This window comes from Alligator sinensis, unplaced genomic scaffold (assembly GCF_000455745.1).
Source record: "Alligator sinensis unplaced genomic scaffold, ASM45574v1 scaffold1666_1, whole genome shotgun sequence".
Classification (NCBI taxonomy): Eukaryota; Metazoa; Chordata; order Crocodylia; family Alligatoridae; genus Alligator; species Alligator sinensis.
Genome location: NW_005842817.1, coordinates 531,106 through 553,598, shown reverse-complemented (window position 1 = coordinate 553,598; position 22,493 = coordinate 531,106). Strand labels below are relative to the sequence as shown.

Here is a 22,493-nt window from a genome sequence, read left to right as displayed (position 1 = left end):
TGCCATTATTGTGACAGTTTTCAAGACAGGAGACGGGTCCAACTGTGGAAATTACAAGGGAATCGCCTTGCTGTCTACCAAAGATCACTGTGAGAATCCTCCTGAACCATCTCGTTCCACTTCCTGGAGAGTTCCTCCTGGAACCTCAGTGTAGGTTTAGGGCATCTAGAGGCACAACTGACAATCTTCATAGCTCACCAGCTGTAGGAGATATGCTGGGAACAGCATAAGCCTCTCTACATGGCCTTCTTTAACCTCATGAAAGCCTTCGACTGTCAGCCAACACTGTGGAGGATCCTTCTTAGGTATGGATGCTCACTAAGATTTGTCACCGTTTTCTGCCTGGTCCATGATGATATGAGAGTGGTGGTTCTCAGTCATGGATCCATCACAGATCCCCTTGAGGTTAAAACAGGAGTTAAGCAAAGCTGTGTCATCGCTCCAACACTCTTCTTGATATTCCTTGCCGCAATGCTACATCCGACCACCAGCAAACTTCTAGCCGGAGTGCAGCTGAACTGGATGGTAGGTAAGCTCTTTAACCTCAGCCAACTCGGCCAAAACCAACACCACTCCGACCTCAATCATCGAGCTCCATACTGATGATACTGTAGTGCAGGGGCGGGCAAAGTCCCCTGACAGACTGTTTCCCAGCAGCCCCCACCTGCATTGCTACAGCCAGTTTCTAATTTATTTCTTGTCTGCCACTATAGATGTCCATCTTGAGTGCTGGGTACAGTACCCGTAAATAAAACCCAAAGACTCAACGCTGCCCACACACAGACCGTATCAGTTCCTCTGTTTAGAGCAGTGATGCTCAACCAGAATGCAGCAACAACCCGGGGTGCCTAGAGATCCTTGCAAGTGTGCTGTAGAGAGCCACGAACTGTTAGCATTGCTGGGTGTGCTAACATGATTCACAAGAGAAACCCAGAGATTTCAAATAATAGAAATATATAGTGTTCAAAACATTCAGGGCGCCTTGCGGTCTGAGTTCTTTGCAATAAAACAATTCCTCTATTATTTTTGTGTAATCAAAGGAGAGAGAAAACTAATAACTGGCATTTTCTGAGGGGTGCCTTGAGCCTAAGAGGTAAAGAATCCCTGGCTTAGAGAAATTAGTATAAGTGGGGTCCTAAAACTTAGTTGGCCTTTTGTTTCTTTCCACTTGTTCCCAGGAGGTCTTCTAGGTTTGTATCAATCTAGAGCCCAGCACACAGTACAGCTAAGAGATATTATTGGGGCCTAGCATACTTTCCGCTAGATCCTAAAGCGATCTTTAAAATAGAAATAGGCACTTTGGAGAAGCAGCTGACAGCAGACTCCAAAAGCATCATGCAATGCGCACGCTAAGCCAGAATACTCCTCAGCTGCTTAAAAATGTAGAGATATGGGTCACCTTCTTGCCTAATTTAAGGTCAAATTACAAAACAATTTTCAGTCTATTGAATGATTTGCTAATAAAAAAAGATACTGACCAATGAATAACTGAACACAGATTGAGTGTCGGGAACACAGGGGTCTTTTATTTTTTTAAACCTACTCCAACAGCTGCATGTTCTCTGACATCTGCACACCCCAAGGCAAATATTTAATTCAATGCATTAGGCTCAAAACCAAAAAAGCTATAAAAAGGTCCTAGACTTCTGGCTAATACTAAGGTTGCAATGATTTGCATGAGTTTCACAACTACAGGGCAGCCAAAGTGAGAAAAATGCTGTTCCTGTGGTTTCTCAGCTCAAGAGTGCGCAAGAGACATAACGGACACAGAGAGGTGGTCTCTGGGATGGCAAACCCAGAGACAAAATGAAGCAGAAGTTGTGTCCAACTTGTCAGGGCTCAAGCTAACTGGCCCCTTGGAAACTTCCAGGCAATCAAACCTAGTGAATTCCAATGTTATATATGCCATGTTTCAAATATCATCAGACCATGCCAAACACAACATGAGAAGCATTTTGTAGAAGGACAATCTTTTGGTTATTATAATCAAAACACCATAGCACCTCATACTCAGAGAGAAAAAGATCATTTACTAAAGAAATTCAGTTAATTTTTCATAGTGCGGAAGGCACACCTCAAAACACGGTATACAAGACTTTGGGAAACATAAGACTATAGACTGATTATATTTATTAACTTCTTTAAGATGCGTATCAGTGCAGCATTTGAAACGCAAGAGCAAAGCAATCCTTTGGCCTTCCCAAACTCTTGCCTGTTTGCCTCTAAAACAAAATACATGCATTAGAGACTGCATAAGCAGTCCTGGAGTGTCAGCTCTTCTGCTACACTGCAGTGACTCATTTTAACTTTTGAGAACTGGGTCTCAGTGCAAGTCCTGAGTCCTCTATTAATGCTTGGGAAAGTTAAAAGCCTTGGAAGCTTTTAATGCTTAAGTGTCTTCACAAGTGTTCTGTGCAGCTCTTTGCAGCCCAACTCAATTTAAGCACACAGGCCTGCAAGTACAACCCAAACCATGACTTAACCCCTTAGGTGCCTGAAAGCCTGCAGGTACCCACATCACTAATACATCATCACCTTAGCAGAGCTAAGTGTCTCAGCATCATGCCTAAACCCGGTTCTGTGCTCTGTGGCTACCATCTCATCTCACACACTGAGTTTCAGCACAAGAAGCCACAGTTTCATTCAAGAAGCACAAACTAGCAGTAAAAGGAGTAACCTTTTGCATAATACAGTTCAGTTTACGCACTTGCCCAGGGCTTGGGTTTGATGCCCATCTTGGGCCAAGGAAGATCAAACTGCCTTCTCAGAAAAGCCTACCCATCAGGCTTGGAAAGGAGGATTATCTATATTGCCTGCTGAAGCCATGGCATACTGCAGCAAAGGATGCAAGATCCATGGGGGCCAGAATGAGGGAGCCCTTAAGCCCAGAGATGGGGGACTCACCTGAGAGAAAGCAGACCTGGGTTCTGTCACCCTGCTCCAAACACTTCTTGCATTTAATGAAAAAAAAAAAAAAAATCTATGAACAACATGGGGTCTAGACTTCTGGCTAATACTGAACAACCCACCAAAGGGACTGGTGGGCATGAAAGAATTTGTCAAAGTTTCCAAAACTAGAGGCTGAACACAATCATCCCACATGCCCCTCCAACGTAGTTACACTTTGAGGACTAGTCGAAGACCTTCAACCAGAAGGAGTGCTTTCTTGAGGGCCCAGCGTGACCCAAAAACTCGTTACATTCATTTGGAGAGAGGCAGAGGATTTCCCACACCTTTCTCCTCGGTTCTTCCCTATTGGCTGTTAGAAATCCTCTCTCAGAGCCTCTCTTGCTGGGCATGACAAGGGAACGCAAGCCCCTAACTTGGGATTGTGAATTCCAATTTGGTCCAATTAAACATATCACAAAAAAATGCCTTGCATTGCATAAAAGCGGACAGATGGGCCTTTGAAAATCTGGACCTTAGACATATAAATGTGCACTTACAAGGCTGCTTTTAGCCATGATTCAGAATAACCAGAAACACTTAACAAAAGACGCACTCGCATCACTAAAAATTTTAAAAACATTTGAAGAATCCTACTCCATCTTTGCAAACAGGCAGAGACATATCCAGGAATGGTTTAAAATTGCTGGCTTCTCACAGTTCAAGGCAATGGTAAAGATTAAGTTGAAACCAAAATGTCAAAAAAAATAAGTGTGTTTTGATATGTATTTTAAAGTACAGAAGTCTTTACACCAAGTCTGTTTGAGCCTAAACCCACTTCGTAGCAGGTGACAAGAGCCTTTACTTTATAGCTGCACAGTTAGCAATATCGGACTTTAACATTCAAAGGAGCAACGCTGTTCTTTTTTTAAAGCAAGGAACGAGACTGAAAATATTTTGGTAGAGTCAGTTATTATTATTATTATTATAATGAACATGGCTCCCAGGTACACTTCAGTTTTTTAATTTCCTAGAAGGTGACTTGTTAAACGTGTGGAATAATATATTATACCTACAACTGGCATAACTGATGTGTTTGGTGTTACACAGTATGTCAGTTTATGAGGTCCATTCGTCGAGTTTTTGTTTTGGGGTTCTGTTTTGGCTTTTTTGGTAGAGGTGGGAGATGGAAGGGGAGAGACATATTGAATAAAATGCCGCAATTAAGAAATATTTCTGAGCTGACCCAAGCAATTGCACCTCACCTGGGATAAAAATACTCCTCTACTGGAGTGAACATTTTAGTAATCAATCACAAGAAACACACCCCTACATTGCGGTATACTCCTATTTTAAGAACAAGCAGTAAGAGAAGTATTATAGAAAGCCATAAAATCACACAAAACCATTATTAAAAAAGCCTTGATAAGGAAGGACAAAAGGGCAGGTATTTTTTTGGCATGGCTGGTTAAAGAATAAAGTTTTCTATGTACCTTTTCCTCTTTGTTTCATGCTACCTATCTTGTGTGACAAAGTCAGATCAGAGTTGAGCAACACTACACATACACAGATAAGCATGTGCATGTAAAAGTAGTAACAAAACTCAGACACCACAAATAGATATAAAAAAACTATGACGTATTAAGAAGGAAAAATGATTAAAAAGTTAATATAAAACCTTTGGATTAGCCAAAAATCGTACAGCATAGGTATGCTGCATTTTCTGCTTACATGAATAAATTAAGTGAAAAACTAAACGAGATGTACTTGGAAGTGAGGGCATGCAGAAACATCCTGACAAATGTTTTGTGGGAAATGTTGAGATATAAGCACTCAGAGCTCACGGTCAACATCTCATTCTATGTATATGGAAGCTGTCTGTACATTAATGTTAGACTGCCGACAGACTCAGACTTACCGGTTTGCTGACATTTTACATTCCCCATGTTTGGAAGGGTAGCATGTACAGAGTAGTCTAATGAAAGATTCACTTCTTTAGGGAAATTGTGTAGCTTTGCTATGGAATGATGAAAGGGCCCTGGTTTCATGGTATAAGCTTGAGTGAGAGTTTACTGCAGTGATCTACTTTCAAAGTCACAAGAGCATGGATAATCCATGGAAAAACTGATTTTTTTTTTTTTAAACTTCGTTGAAAAAAAAAGCAAAAGTAGCCATCGTTTTGTTGTTGCTGTTTAAAGCTGCTTTTTTTCCACTGTCATTTAAAATTACAGGCGACCCTCGCCATCCGCAGGGGATACATTCTCATATCCCCCGCGAATGGCAAAATCCGCGAATAAGGCAGTGGTGGCGGGAGCCCAGCAGCAGCAAGCGCAGACTCCCAAGGAGCTCCTGCTTTGGCACTCACGAATATTTGAAACCACGAATGCTGAACCTGTGAATAGTGAGGATTTCCTGTAACCGGTTTAAAATGAAATCTGAATTTAATGCAAACATTTAAATAAATGACGATGCTGAACGCATGAACCTCTATCCCAACTTTCAGATGCAGGCTGATTGTTTTCCTAAATATAAAAAGTATCAGGAGAAGACAACTAAGTGCTGGGCTAAGACTCCATGATGTAAGGAAGTCACGTATGTGGTAAGGTTTGATCCTTTGGGGGAGGTGCTTACAGGATGTGCTTCTGGGTACAAAAGACTGGAGGAGTCATCACAAGTCCTATGACCAATCTCTCACTTCAGAAGACAAATACATCTCGCACCTCATTCAGATCATCCAGTGAACCCAGCTGGGTGTTCTCATAATCCTATTTTAATGCAGTTGCTTGACCCAATTCTTGAGCAAAAATGTTAATTGTCTAGTAATTCAGCAATTCATTCATTATTCACATTTTTTTTAAATCTGGTTGTTTTTTCTAGTAGTGTTCAATATATATATCCCTGGGGACACAATGTTTAATTGATATAATTACTATTTTAAAAGCAATTTTCAAGCCTCCCCTTGCCTCAATCACTATAATAAAATAAATTCTAAATACCTTTACATTTTGGCATTCGATTTTGGGTTCACAGTAGTAGCTAGGGTCAGGAGGGACCTGAACAGATCATCGAGCCTGACCCCCTGCCACAGGCAGGAATGAATGCTGGGTTCACAAGACCCCAGACAGGTGATCATCCAACCTCCTCTTGAATCTGCCCAACATAGGGGCGAGGACCACTTCCCTGAGCAGTTGGTTCCAGATTTTGGCCACCTTAACTGTAAAATATTGCCTTCTGATCTCTAACCTAAACCTATTCTCCATCAGCTTATGACCATTGTTCCTCGTCACCCCAGGTGGTGCTGGGGAGAAAAGGGCTCTTCCTATTTGCTGTTTATCTCCCCTGATGAGCTTGTAGGCAGCCACCAGGTCCCCCCTCAGCCTCCTCTTGCTGAGGCTGAACAGGTTCAGGTCCCTCGGTCTCTCCTCGTAGGGCCTGTCCTGCTATGCTCCTTTGGATGCATGACAGGGTATGGCTGGCCTTGCTAGCTGTGGTCTGACATTGGCAGCTCATGTTCATTTTGGAGTCAATGATGACTCCAAGATCCCTTTCCGCCTCTGTGCTTTCAAGAAGGGAACTCCCCAGCCTGTATGTATGCTGGGGATTCCTTCTCCCAAGGTGCAGCACCCTGCATTTGTCTATGTTGAACCCCATCCTATTCTCATCTGCCCACTTTTGTAGTCTGTCTAAATCTATTTGAGTTTTTTATCATGGAAAAATTAGAGTTCCCACTGCCCACTTCACGCCCCCAAAAATGGGTCCAGCTGCGGCCATAGTGCTGAAGGCAACTGATATACGGTCTGAAGGTCTACAAATTTTGTCCCAAACCTTTTACCACATAGAGAGTATTAAAAGACATGACTGTCTATATCAAGAGGTTTTCTTGAGCATGATTTTAAGAAAAAAACTTTGAAAGAAACCATGCCATCTTCCACCAAAGATCAAATAATTAGCTCAAAAAGGTCCCAACACCTTTTTGTTAGATATTCTAATATAATAAAAGCCTTAGTCTGTCTGTCTGTCTGTAATGCTTTATTCGCACTCTGATTGGTTGTCCAGCAGCCAATCACAATGCTGACTGGAACAACCAATTGGAGTGCTCCAAGAGGGTTCCAGACAGGAGGCAGCAGTGTGGCGGAGCACCACTGCGATGGCAGGGACAGAGCAGAGGGGCCGGGCCAGGCCAGCGGCGCTGGCCTCGCCCCCCGAAGGTGGCAGTGGCACAAGCTGCTGGCCAAGAGGGACAGCAGAACCAGCTTCCCCCCCCCACCCTGCCGGCGTGTGGTGGTAGGTGGTGGCACTCTGTCCCCGCTCCGCTCCCCAATCATTCCTGATGAGCAGTTGGCTAGTATTTGACATAAAAAAAGAACATGGTTTAGCCCACAAGGCATAAAAAAATCTTCCTCCTGAAACTAGCCTAAGAAGCTCCATCACCATAAGCCCATCTCAAGTAGAAGAGATTGCTTTTGTTTCCCCATGACCATCCCAAAAACCATGCACTGTTACAGAAATGGACGTTAGACCATCAATGATCTCTTCAAAACAAAACATGAAAATTCCTCTCAGTGAAAACTCTAGGGAGACACCAGACCAGCGATCCTCAACTAATGTACCACAGCACCCTCGGGTGCCTCGAGATCCTTTCAAGGGTGCCACACAATGTTAGCATGATTCGGTTTATAAACACAAGTCACAAGCTAAACCCAGAGATTTCAAACAGAAATCCATAGTTGTGGTCTTTGAGCTCCATGCAATAGAAAAAGCTGTAGGCAAAAAAGGAGTGAAAATGAAGAGCTGGCACTTTCCAAGGGATGCCTCAAGTCTAAAAAGGTTGAGAACCACCACACCAGGTGCAGATGACCTTAAATCAACTGAGGTTGTCATTTACTGGGAATAGCTCCACTTGTCAGAAGTGTACAAATGCTATAGAGTAGGCAAGCAAACTGCTTACTGAGCAACTCTATGTTGCGGACTTGCACTGCTAGGGCGACGATCGTGCTTCCTCCCTGCTGCACGTCACGACCGTGCCTGGTGGCTTCTGAGAAGAACCTCAAGCAGAACCAAAACCAAAACCAGTTGCTTTTCCCAACTAACCTGAAAAAAAGCAGTCTACCAACACAGCTCTGCCTTCAGCCACCTGAACTGGAAGAAAACATGAAACTGCTGATTTCATGAGTGAAAAGTGCAGAACTTTCTTACCAGCTGGCCTAGGACCTCAGTTCTTACTAGTTTCAGATCATGTTGTAAAAGCCTCACTTGCACTGCAACTGTCCCAATGGTGATAATAAAATTAATATAGATCAGTACTGCACGTCTCAGGTGTGGGAAGGAGAAAATCAGAACAGCCGTGGGCCTTATTATTAAAAGGCACTTACACGTAAGGAGTACAGCCATTATAATGGCAGCATCATACAAAATGCATAGACAGCTTCTCAGGTCTTAAAGCAGTAGCCCTGGCCTAAGGAAAAACTTAATGAAAACTATTAACTTGTTATATACCATGCTTGTTAGAGGCCTGAACTGGGAGAGGGCCCCGAGCTCCTAGAAAAACCCAGCAGGAGCTGTGACTGTTTCAGAGACAGCAGAAACGGGCATTTGATCATTTCACAGTTAAAACTTATTGCAAGAAAAATCAGCTGAAGAACAGCTTCTGAGCAGCCTCAGCACCTGCCCACCCATCTACACAGCGTGGTACACACAGTTTTTCTATCATTTCTCCCTCTATATTTCCAGAGGCAAGGATTTCTTAGGCATACTTGGGACAGCTGGACAAGCTTCCAAATGCAGAGGTTGGACTACATGACCTCTGGAGGTCCCTTCCAGCCCTATGACACTCTTCATCAGATGACCTCACATAATTCCTGGCCCATCATAGCTACAATGCAAACTCTAACACTACCATGTATATTTTCACTTAATGAAACAGCCAGGCTTGTGCTTCAGTGAGACTAGGAAAGATAAAAATAGTCCACTGCAAGCCACCTACCCCACTTGGTTAGAATAATGGAGTTCCCAGTCAGAAGGCTGATCTGATGCAAATTTTATCTACTGCAGTAACACTGCCACCAAGCATATGCCATAGTGCTCACCCGCTATATATAACAATACCTAGCCAGATCACTTACACTGGCAAAAGTATACTTTCACCTGTATAACAAAGTCTACCTTAAAGACTTTGCTCATTACAGGTATATTTACTAGGGTGTGAAGAGGGAGAGAAACCCTGTTCAGCATAAAAAGTGCTGGCAAAACTCTGCAACAGAGCTGGCTTTTTGCCCTTGGCCCACAATTGTTGACATGCTATGTTTCCGGTGTGATGTCATCAGGAATTTCTCCCGGTAAATCAAACAAAATGCAATTCACTAGATCCTGGAAATATAATTGTGTCTCTCTCAGAGCTCTGTGCCAGTACTGCACAACTATACAAAATACCCTAAAGTATTCATCTGGCTGTATTCCATTGGTGTTATTACCCGGTTGTCATCTTTATGGGGCGCTCCACCTAGGATTAGAAACATGCTGTGCACATCTGAGCATTTAGGAAAGTCCCCCAGCTTCACAGCAAAGATTGCTAAAAAATAATCAGGGAATTACCTTAGAGGGGGTTGGCCCTGAATATATATCTATGTAGCAAAAGGTAATTAAGAAAAAGAATTTTTGTACATCACTTAAAGATTTTTTTAATTATTTGTCATAGTAACTAGCTTTCAAAAAAAAAAAAATAGATTAAAAAAAAAAATCCAGAAAAATGTCATAATCAAGGACAGCATGTTTATCATCTCTCTTGAACCCAGACATCCTGATTAAAGTTTTGGGTAAGCTCAATTTTCTATTTTTAAAAAGGAGAATTACAGAGGAGACATTATACTTGGAAACACTTTCCAGCTTAGGTTTGTCCTTTTGACTAGCAACCTGCCAAGACTTGATAAGATACCAAAAACAAAAGGATAGTTAAGATGCAAAAAATACAGAGAATTTGAGAAAACAGGTCAAGTTTGTTACGTTATTGTAATTCTAAAATCACTCATTAAAAGTGAGACCACAAAATGAGAAAAAACAACTTTTCTTTAAAAAGGTCAATAAATCTCCCCAATTAAAATAAAATCTGCTTCAGGCCGACACCATAACTCACTGGAAATGTAAAGTACTTACATAAACTACAAACCAAATCAAGGAGAATAAACATTTAAAACCAAAATGAAACAAAGAAAGCAAACAGCAAGGAGCCCGAACGCTGACAACCATTTCCTAGTTCTGAACAAGACATTAAACATCTGATCAAGTCATTTTCCAATCAAAATATATTTAAACAGGAACAGCAGAATGACTGTGCAGTTTATCACACCTGAAATTCACTGAAGTACAAGTCGGTAACAATTTTAATTTTAAGAGTGCCGAGATAAAGAAATAAGAGCTTACCAGGTCCAAAGACATACTTGCTTGAACACACCCAGTGTTGCTGGGTTGTTTTTTTTTTATTTTGGGGGAGGAAGAAAAGTGCTGTAGCGAGCAAAGTTCATACGTTAACCTGAAAAGGTTCCTGGATTAGTCCGAAGCTGGTAGAAGCAGCTGTGCACACCTGGGCTGGCAAAACATTCTTCCCCCAGCCTAATTCTGGCACAGATCTTTGCTCCACTGAGCGAACTACTAAAGTGAAACTGCATAGCCAAGTCATACACTAAAAAAGCTGTATGTTTAAATAGTCAAAGTACCACCAGGAAGTATTCAGTAAAAGTTTCCTACCTTAACTCATGGAAGCAGCTAATTAGCCTACCCACTGCTCCTCCCTCCTTCAGACAACTGCTTTGAGCTTACAGTCAAGCTAGGTGGATTTCTGCTGCTTTATTAATCTGCATGGATACAATAAAAATCCAAGGCTGCTTCTGCTACAATATTTAAGTATTGAGCAGCTCTCTCTCAAAAGGCTTTTCTTTTTTTTCTTTCAATGCCAAGTGCTAGATCAGCCAAGTACAAAATAAATTAATCAAATCTTAGGAGATTTTTAAATGCTATCTGGACAGCAAGTTAAACTAATGTGTCAGAATTTGAAATGCAGACAAGGCTCTTTGGGTAGATGTGAAGTCTTTTATTAGACCAACTAAATAGCTGGAAAATTGTTCTTTGCAAGCTTTCAGGCACAAGCACCCTTTGTCGGGCAGAGAAAGTCTATGGGTGTTTTGTGCGCTCTCCTGTATGCCAATATGCAAAATGCAGGTTTTAAACACTTTGTTGTTACAATGAGCCTAAAATGAGAGGTTAAAACAGAGGAGAAGAGATTTCCCCACTGACTTTTTATATGTAGTGTAGTCAAATGCATGCTTTCACCATCTTCCTGTTCAGTCTAGTTTCACATGCTGTGTTTGTATGTATGTGTGGGGGAAGGGAGCCTTGCCCCATGTACCACGGTGGGTTTTCTTAATAGAAACATGCAATTTTTAAAACAAAACAAAAGTCCACAACCTCACACATGAAATGAAGCATGCTTAGAGATATAATCTTTTTTTAAAAAATCACTGTATTTCATATCATAAGAGAGAAACAGGCACATATCAAACTGAATGACAGAAATAAAACACACAATTTGCAATATTCCAATACAATGACTCAAAAAGTCTGTTTTAGGAGTGGGGTGAATAAAAAAAAAAGCACGATTTAAAAGGGGAAAAAAAAAAAAAAATCAAGGATACTGTTTTAAATTTAAAACAGATTTTTTTATTTAAATTATAACTTTTCCTTTTTTAAAATAAAGCATTTAAAAATGAAATCTGAATTTAATTCAGTATAGGCTAAAGTATAAATATAGTATAATCTATTAAAACATAAATAAAACAACACATTGAGTTAGTGAGTAATAAAAACTGGAATTAAAGGCTGATTTTCTTCTACTGTATATAAGAACAAGGGGGAAAACATCTAACTCAGGGGCGGGCAATTATTTCGGGCAAAGGGCTGCTTACTGAGTTTCGGCAAGCCATTGAGGGCTGCATGACAGGCAGCCAGGAGCAAATAAATATTAATTTTCTAACATTTTTAGGGGCCCTGTGGGCCAGATACAATGGCCTGGCGGGCTGCATCCGGCCCATAGGCTGCATTTTGCCTACCACTAACCTAACCCTTACGGTCAAACTTTAAAAAAATTGCACCATATTTTATATATTAGGGCAGAAGTCCCCAAACTTTTTCATAGTGCATACCCCCTTCCAGATGCATCAGCTGCCATTGTACCCCTACCATAAAACATGTTTTAACCCCTTGAGTGCCAATTATTATTATAATGAAGATTAAATCTGCCATTACACAATTTCTCCTGCATACCCCCCAGAGATGTCTTGCGTACTTCCAAGGGTACACATACCACAGGTTGGGAACCTCTCTGTATTAGGGGACTGACCCTGCACAGGATGCAGGGTCTATACTACTGGATACAAAGAATCAGCAAAGTCATCACAAGTGTTGGAACCTGGCCTGAATCCAGCAGACATCATCACGTGTCTTCCTTGATCAGCATTCTCCACCAAGCCCACTTAGATGGTATCAAGCTCCTATTTTATTCAATTTACCTGAGCTCTGATTAACTCAGCTCTCAAATTATGAATATTTATAATTCTGCACCGATAATGATAGCTTATTGTCCGCTAGAAAAAACGACAACTTAGAAGATAATGAAACAAACTTGAAAGCTTGTATGAGTGCACTGCTCATTTGATGCATCTTTAGCTAAATGTTGTAGAAAACTTCAAAATACTTCCATAACAATCCATTTGCTTGAGCTTCACTGAAGAGAGCTGCGGGTTCTAAGCTCATTCTTCCCCAGAACGTGTGATGGACTTCAGTGGTTGACTGCTTTGAGTTATTTATTAAGAACCAACCTATTCTGAGGACCGTCTATAAAGAAAATATGACAATAAGTGATGGACGTGTCACAGCTGGAGTAGTCAATGTTGGATTAAAGAGAAGGGTAGAAGATACACCTAAATACACTAAAACCTATTTCCATAGCCTTTGATTGATTACAAAAAGACTGCTGCTGTATTACGTGGCACCAGGGCAGATGCCCAGATGCTAAAGAGGCATGCAGAATAAATAACATGGATGTCTATTAAATCACCCATTAATCATGTCAACCAGAGATGAACCATTCAAACAGTATATGTTTGCTGAGGATATTTTTTTTTAAGTTGCACCATTGAACTGGTGGAAGTCACTACTCTGTGTTAAGAATATTGACAAGAAAAGGAGGTAGAGTAAGTCCTTGATCCACCCACTACTTTACTACCTGAAATTTAACTTTGCTGCTGGTTATTTCTTGCCATAAAGTTTCTGGAAGTTCTTTCCAAATTTCAGCAGCATCCACAATATAGCAACAAGATTTCCAGCAACGCTTCCTGTGTAACAAATGTTCCAAAACAACACATAATAATTAACTTTCTTGTCTGTATAGAAGCAGAATTAATCTTTAGCAAAACTCTGAAGACTAGATTTATCACCTTATTAAGGCTCCTTGCAGGCCAGACCCAGCCTGGGACATGAGGGCTGCTGCAGTGGCCACTACGGGGGTGGGAAAAGGGGTTTGGCAGAAGCAATGAGAGGTCCAGTGGCAGCAGTGAGCCCCAGAGAGAGCTTAGGGGCAGCAGCAGTGAGCCAAGCTTCCCACCAATAGCCACGTCTGGCAAAGCCAAAGGGCCCCAAATTCTGCAGCAGGCCATGCCCCTCAACTTCTGGTAGTCCCCACCAATAGCCTGATGGGCTGGATAGAGAGGCTCTGCAGGCCACGTACCCCTGGCTTACAACACACACCCCCCACTATTTTGTAAGAGTTTAAAAAATAGCCCAAAAATACATTAATAAACCACACGCTATTTCTAACCGTCAATTACATTTTGAGTCTGAATGGGCTGATCACCCTTTGCCCATGCTCTCAGCAGCAAAGAACCACAGGTTTTGATGTAAAAGCTATTAGGTGTGACAATTTCGTGACACATTTATGCCACTCTCCTCCCATATCATGAGACCAGAGCGAGGTGGACAGGGAGGGACGGGGGGGGGGGGGGGGGAAGCAAAGAAACTTGCACACACCACTACGATCCACTTCAGCTGCGATGACTACGCAGCCACAATCTGGGGCATCCAACACACTGAAGAAGAACCCAGCCATAACCCTCCCAATGACATTTTGGTGGTTCTTTAGGCCAGCCATATGTTGTACGGCAACAGGTGTAACTGTCCTTGGCTGCCAGAGGATAGGATTTTTCCTCCTAGTTGACACGATTAACGAGACAGATAAACTAACAGCACTGGTAACAGCTAGCAGAGCTGAAACTGCTTTCCCCCCCATCCACATCTTTTTCCAGATGTTTTGACGCAAGTCAAGCTTTTTGGTAAATTATTTTCAACTTGTCTAAAAGCAGCCAGCACTTGAAAAGATACAGAATAGTGACCTGATGCATTACTGGTATAAGTGTACTTATTTAAAATGTTTAACCTTTTACATCCCTACTTCCTACCAGAACAAAGCGCACACCGCCGAAACAGAAGTGACACCTAGCGAATCAACTTACTGGCTAGTCAGAGCATCAAATAAAACTTCCAACAACAGCAGAATTTCAGTTCTTTCAAGGATGCATTTAAAGTTCAACCTCAAACCACCCAACACATTAAGAGAAAACCAATCCTACTGTCTGGTCCCCTCCTAAAGTCTCATCCCTGTGAGATTTCTGCCCTTTCTATGTAAGCAGGTGTTTTCCAGCCAGGACTTCTGCCCACTTGATGTGGAAAGGCCTCTTTTTTAGGGTCCTCTCCCTCTGACCTTGGATCTCGTGCAGAAGACTTTCCCTGCTAGCCTCTTTCCTAAGTGAGCTACTTGCTGGCTTGCTATCTGATGGCCTGGTCATACGGCAGCCTATAACTTGAATTCTAAGTTTAAAACCATCCTAGAGGAGGCAGTTAATTTGTCACAAGTAGAGCTAAACCACTGTCCCCTGAAGGCGCAACCTCCCCTGGAAGACAGCACATCTACTGCCAATCTTTGACAGGGAGACCAATAGCTGAAAGGACTGAAAAATCAGAACCTCTCCCCCAAGCCCTATGGAGAAGCGGTGCTCTTCAGAGCAGAGCCAGGACAGGAAGCTGAAATCTGTGCCTTATGCAGTCTATAAAAGGAAAACTTCATAAATGTATATCTTTAGCCCTAACCCTCCAGGCTGGGCATTAACCTGGTCTTATTCTTGCAAATGGCCTTATATACCACCTACACCACAGTAAGCCAGTAAGCAAAAAGCTCTCCTATGCCAAATGCCCATGGGCTCCACCAATAACAATGCACTACTAAGACACGCTTTTAAATCAGAACATTTGCTTCTTCTACATAAATACCAGTAAGTCATATATTGAAATGTTTAGAACTAAAGGGCAGTGGGGGGCTTTGGGGGAAGTGAGTTTTTTGGGGGTTTTTTGTTTTGGTTTTTTTGTAATTTAAATCAAATTTCATTCCTTCTCCAAGGACCTAATACAGCTGGAAGATTTTTTTTTGGTGCCCTACACCGGCTACATCAATATTTAATGGCAGAAATGCAGTGAAATATCCAAAATAAAAACTCTACCCACAAATGAAAAATAAAAAGCCTATGTAAAGATAGGGCACATATAGAACAGTAATAAATGGATCTGTTGGAAAAACATAGAACAAAATCAACCTTAAGTAATCTCTGCTTTGCAGTGAGGAAGAAAACACCGTCTTTGTGGTTTAGCCACAAGACCAAGCAGAGACCTGGTTTCTATTCCTGTCTCTAACACCATCTTCCTGTATAACACCAGGAAGTCACTTGAACCTCATCAGACCAGTGATCACAATAGCCTCATAATACCCCACAGAGGAAAGTAAGCTCATTAATGCTTATAAAGCACTTTTGGTTCAAAAGAAGTTTACTATTTAATAAAACATCCCTGAAGGGTGGCCACCTGTACTTACAGAAAACAACTGTTTTTACCCAAATTAACCTTACAGATAGGGGTTACCCCAAATCATTGTGTTTGGGATTTTAGCTTTTTCCTTTATATAAGAAAAAGAAAAAAACAAAGAGAACAGATGCGGTGTGGAGGGGAAGAAGCCCAAACTTCTAAATAACAAATTATCTCCAATGGAAAAAAACTCCTAAGCAGAAAGTACAGAATTGCAATGTTTCAGGATTTCAAAAAATTAATAAATGAATAAACAAACTATAGAGAAGTGTCCCAAATGTCAATTTATTAAACATACATAAGTTTTTATGCCAGTCAATTGTTCAGTTAATTATATGCTAGTTAATTGCCGTAGTGATGGATATTACAAGTCTTTATTTTGTGTGTAAAAAAGACCATATTTACTTGAATTTAAGATGAAGTCCCCCCCAGATCAGCATGGGGGGGAGCCCCTCTTCTTAGATTTGTATGGGGGACCACGAGGGTGTGTGGGTGGGGGAAGCAGGCAACTGCTGTGGCTGTGGCCCTGAGCCTGAGGCTGGGCCAGTCAGATGCCCAACAGCCCCCGGCCCCACCACCTTCCACTTTGGCCTTTTGCAGCTTCTGCACCCCCCCACTTCCCTTTTTCTCCCTTATTGTCAAGAGCAGCTTGGCTCCAGTTGGGGCGAGTTCCCTTCCAGGCACAGAGCCCATGGAAAGTCTGTCCTGACTGGCCAGACAGCAGTACTGACATTGTTATATGGGCCAGCAATGGCTGAGCTTCCACATGCTGTCCTCCAGGAGGGAACAGAGCCCAAGCACCATCCAGCAGCAAAAAAGGAAGGCAGGGGGGTTGTGGGGAGTCAGAGGAGACAGGCAGATGCTGTAGGGAGCTGTGTGGGAGGGCCTGGTGCCAGTGGCAGGGGGAAGGAGTGGAAGGCAAAGGGCAAGGGGTCACCTGAGCCCCTCCCAGCCACTATTTTCCCCTATTGCAGCAATGGGAAGGTGAAGAAGTCAAAATGACCCTCTGATAGTTAGATTCTATACCTGGTAAATTATAACAAATTTATAAAGTTCCCATACAAAGAATCTAATTATTGGAGGGTTGTCTTAAATTCAGGATCAACTTAGAGTCAAGTAAATATGGTAATGTACAAGTCATAAGACAATAAAAAAGGGAATTTGTCTATATTCTTTGATCATAATTTTAACTAGGAAAGCTAAGCCAAGGAATCCCTCAGAGCTGTTCAGAAAGGTTAAAAAGCACCTAATGAAGTAATTTATCAAGCAAACTTCAGATATCAAGAGGGCACTAAAAGAAAGAAGTAGTAAAGATCAGTGCATGGAATACATCAGACTAAGACATACAGAAGTGAAAGAAACAGTTAAGCCTAAAAAATGGATTTTTCAAGAACACTGAAAGTACAAAAAATACTTTACTTAGAAGAAATATTTATGACTCAGAGTACACTTAGGCACTTGTCTTCTCCCTTAAAGCCAAATAGCACAAATAAAGCATTTTTTAAAACATGTCTTAGTACCATGATAAATGTTTTATAACACAAGTAAAAATGCCAGAAAACGAATAAGCCTTGAAGAGCTAAGGATTCAGTGATGAGACAAGTACTAAAAAGTATTAAAGCAAACATGGATAAACAGTACTGTAACTACTTTTAACTTTATTCAGAAACATGAGGAGGGAAAGTAAATCTTTTTAAAAGAGACCTAAAGAATAATATCAGTAAAATAATTTGTTTAATAAAACAACATAAATACGAATCTTGTTACGTTATTATATGGTTAAAATAGCCCCTAAGCTAGCGGAGCAGACTGAAGTTAATACAGAGAACTTGCCTTTACAAAATTGTCAGGGAACATGCCCCTTTTCCCATTTAGCTCCCCTTCTAGCCATCCTTCTTCTTCTAATTTTTTCACATTTTTGATGATTTCCCCAACTCGGATCGTTAATTCGTCGTCATGCACTGCATCATAATCATATTCCACGATGTAGTCAACTGAGAAAAGGAAAAAAAAAAAAACGGCTTAACTTAGACACAAGGAAATGTGAAATTTCTTGATTTTATGCACTGCATTTATTTTAAAGGGTTTTATATATAAGAAAATAGTACTTGGGATAAATTATATATAATACCTAAGCTAGTAATTCAATCTTTTTAGACTCAAGGCACCCCTCAGAAAATGCAAGTTCTTCATTTTGCACTTATTTTTTTTGACTACAGAAAAGAAAAAGAGAAATTCTTCTGCTGCAAACAACTCCGAAAAACTACAACAGGTCTGAACATTTCTAACACTGGATTCTTATTTGAAATCTCTGGGCTTACTTGTGCACACCTAGTAGTGCTAATACTACATGGCACTCTGCAGCACCCTTGAAAGGATCTCAAGACACACCAGGTACCATGACATCCTGGTTGAAAAATCAATGACCTAGGCCATCTATAGATCTGTACGTCTCAGAGTTTTATAAAGGAGGTTAGTATAACCATATCTATTTTAAAAGGCAAGAAAAAACTGGGACAGTGAGGCCAAGGGACTTATTTAAGGTGACCTAATAGGGAAAGCAGAGCTAGGAATACAGCCCAGTGCTCTATCTACTAGAAAAATACTCTATCCACTGAAAAATAAGAAGACATTTAACACGTGTTTTTTGTGAACAAAAAGCCAATTTTTTCAGGATCTGACTTGCCTGTCTATAAAGGATACGACAAGGAGAATTCTGTGCGCAAAAATCAAGGACCCTTTAAATGTTTCTTTAAGAAAGTGCCAAAAAGACAACTCCCCAGATTTAAAGTTAACTAACCTGGACATGGGGGAGAGAATGGAATAAATAAAACAGATTCAACTTGTTCAATTCAAAACAAACACAATTTAGTCATAGGAACCCTGGCAATGTACTTGCATACATCTGTTGCACAAGAATAATATCTTGTTTGCCAATAAAGAGATTAGGATCTTTTTAAATTTCTTTTTACATGAGACCAATTCTTCTAACCCAAACTCATTTTTTCATGCTGATCAGCTGCAACAGTCAACCCAACTACCAGAGACAGCATTCATACCACAAGAGCTATGTTTCTTCTATAGTTCAAGACACATGTGCAGAATAGGAGATAAGACGCATAACTGGAAAAACACACTGGAAAGCTAAACAACTAGACTTTCCTTTCCGTTTCACCTTTTCTACTGGCTTGGGTCCTCCCCTTAACACACTTTATAACCAGCCACTAGTGACATAAGAGTGCATTTTATATCAGTTAAACACCAGTACCTAGATTTGCTTCCACTGACAAGTTTAACTCCTACCTACAAGTTAAATTAGGAATTTAATTCCTAACTAGGATCTAGCAAAAGTGCTTTTACATACATTTTTAATTGCAGAGCTTTCTCCCTTTACTGCCTGCAGGTGAAGTCAGAGGAAGCCAAATGAAAAAGGGAACTACACATTCTGGTGCCACAAATACACGAGGGACTGTATAATGATCCGATCTGGCATGCTGTTTCCTGAATACACCCAACAGCTGAAGAATGAGATGCAGGTGGATCCCTTAAACAAAGGCTTAACTTAACTTCTTTTTAACGTCTTACGCTTTCTTCAGTCAACTTCACCAAAAATGGACTATAATTCTAATATTATAAAAGCCTACGTCTGTCTATTAAGCTTTATTCGCACTCTGACTGGCTGACGCAAACAGCCAATCAGAGTGCTCCAAGCGTGGGGGAGCGCTGCCGTGATTCCAAAGCCAAGCCGAGGACCAGACGGAGGGTGGCATGGGGCGTTGGGTGGCGGCACTCCATCCCAACCCCTCTACTTCCTTCCCGCCCCTGTCATTCTTGATGGGCAATTGGTTAGTCATTATCATAACGACATGGCCCTGACGCAAACTGCTGAACATCCATTTAATATTTATGGTACTGTATAATTTCCTTTTACCAAACATCTCTCTCCTGCCTAACTAAACTGCCTAAACCCAGCACCATAGGGGTTTTTTGAGAGATTTTTAGTTCTGCTACTACATTAAACTGTCCTGTCTCCCTTCTTCCCCCCAGTTGTTCACATGAAATATTGCTGACTAGACAGGAATTTCTGACAGCCATGGGTCATGCAGACAATAGTCATTTATCAACTACAATTTAAGTGGAAGGATGTCATCTCCCAAACAATTCAGCTTAACCAGTTCAGAAACCTGCACCTCAAAAAGAAAAACATTATTAAATGGTTATTTCCTTCTACACTTTCCCTTCCAGATGCTATCAAGAAGAGACTTAAAAAGTCATCTTGAGTACTATGATGCCTGTATTTCAATGTACATATTACAGCAGAGGGGATGCTCAACGCTCCCAGTCAAACGAGTTGACAGGCATAGGAGAAGTTATGTCTCCACAGTACACACAAGATTGGTACCATGGTCTAAACGGCCTGCTCTCCAGCCTTTTCTCAACTTCAGACCCTGGAGCAAGCAATCCTAACTACAATAAACCTTCACTCTTTAATTATTTCAAAAGCTATTTTGAAAGCGTTTTCTACTGATTTGTGCCCACGATGCACCCTTTTTTCTATGCCGATTAGTTGCGACAAAATTTGGCTGGGATGATCTACTTGGGGATGGTCCTGCTTTGAGCAGGGGGCTGGACTAGATGCAACCTCCCGAGCTCCCGTCCAAACCCCATTTTCTATGATTCTATGAATTCACCTACTGTAAAACATACAGTAAGCAACTAAAAACATTACACAGCCAACTCCACCCTATTAAAAACAAAAGTTTTAGCCCCTCTCATCTATCCCACTCCTCCAGGCATCAGACACACAAAGGCACAGACAACAATTTTTATTTATTTATTGAGATACCTAGAGCCAGGAACTTCAATTCGCCCCCACTCTCCCAGGCCTCTGGAACTTGCAACACTGCTCACACTCACCACTGATGGCCAACATCTGCTGCCTCACCCAAAAGAGCTGAGAAGGGTCCAGGAAAACATGCTAAAATAGTTCAAGTCCTTTCTCCTGAAGGAACACGCCCAAAAAACAATGGTAAGAAACTACCTCTAGACCCCCAACTGATAGGGACTTGCACAAACACACTCTATATTTTCCACTCTGACACCTACCTTCAGTCCCTAGTTGACCTGAGCAGACAACATGAACTCCAGGTGCCAGCCATACACAGATGACCAAGCTCCACGGTTCCTTCAGCAAACATGACCATACCAGTACTGCCACAATGGTGTAGTGATGGGATGACATCACTTGTGGCTGAACAGCAGTCTCTTAACCCAAAAAAGATGAGAGCTAATGTCTGTGGTCAAAAAAAACCAGTCTAGAGTTTACAGCTATGATTCACTTTCCCTTTGGTTGAAGGTTAGTGAAACCCACAACTCAGAAGCGGTAAGGAGCTGCTGCTAACATCTCACATAGCAACATCCGAGAGTCCGTTCTCCATTAACTCTGGCTCAGATTCCGCTCCGTCCTTACAAACAACACAATCATGCAGGGCTGGCCCACAATTTTTTGGGGCCCCCTGCACGATATAATTTTGGGGCCGTCGATCCACTGAAAAATCAAAAGTGTGGTTACTTGCAGTATAAACTCACTGAAATAAAATAAGTCAGGGCCGGGCTACATGCAGGTGGGCTGTGCTGCAGGGGGTGGGGGCAGCACATGCTGGGGACGCCTGGGTTCCCATCCTCCCCAGGGCTGGGGCCAGGGCCAGGGCAGGAGCGGAGCTGGGAACTCCTCTCCTGCTAGGCCGGGAAGGGGCTCCCTGCCTGCACCGAGCCCTTTAAACATGGTGCAGCCGGGAGGGGCTGAGCGGGGCATGGCCCCTTGGCTGCGGGGCCCCCTGTGGCCACAGGTTCTGCTGGATAGGATGGGCCAGCCCTGCAGTCATGCACATCTTTACCACCATAGAGCCATATTATAGCAGTATAATACACCCAAGTACAAAGCCTTCATGCTACTAGTGCTACCAGAAGAGAAGGCATGTTGCCACTTTAGGCACTAACTGGTTCAGGGAGGGATGAGCTTCCCTATGCAACAGCCTAGCTTATCAGGTGCTAATACCTTCATCCACTTACAGCATTTAACAAAGCTGCTGCCTACAAAAGCTCATGCCCCTATGAACCAGCTAGGTCTTTAGCAGTGCCACCCTGCCTTATCTTCTGCCCATCTTCAGACTTAACACAGCCTGCAATTACTACTGAGATCCTATAGTACACCTCTTCCACAACACAGACTACCAAGAATATACTGAACCTATTCTTTGTTCTCTACAATGTTCTCACAACATTTCAAGATCTTGTTCCTTTTGTCTTCAAAAGGGTTCCCTCCCTCTGTTTAATTTCAACTGACTGGAAATACTGGCCAAATCAGTCAGTTCCCTCCCCATGGGCCCAGGAGGTTTAAAAGATCATCTAAAAAATTGGGATGACAACCACACTCTTCTGCCACAATGAAATTCTCCCCACAAAAGAGATTCAACTTCCTCAAGGCCTGGTCCAAGACCTTAGGGCCATCACCAAACTCACCGTTTTCTACTTCAAGCACAAGGTTCAGTTCTTTGGCCTGGCCTTCCTACACTAGGAGAGACCAGCCAAAGGTTTTTTTATTAACAACATCCTTACCATAAAGAGATACTACACTGCAGCTGTTCCTAGTT

At 41.9% G+C, this 22,493-nt stretch overlaps 1 protein-coding gene across 5 annotated transcripts in view; it reads right to left on the bottom strand.

The window, feature by feature from the left end:
* CD2AP (CD2 associated protein) overlaps positions 1–22,493 on the bottom strand; it is a 118,626-nt gene that overhangs the window by 74,221 nt on the left and 21,912 nt on the right. For all 5 annotated transcript variants that reach the window (XM_025191429.1, XM_025191430.1, XM_025191431.1 and 2 more), the window contains exon 2: positions 17,674–17,834. In XM_025191429.1, coding sequence (XP_025047214.1) covers positions 17,674–17,834 — 161 coding nt within the window. The remainder of the gene's footprint in view (positions 1–17,673; positions 17,835–22,493) is intronic.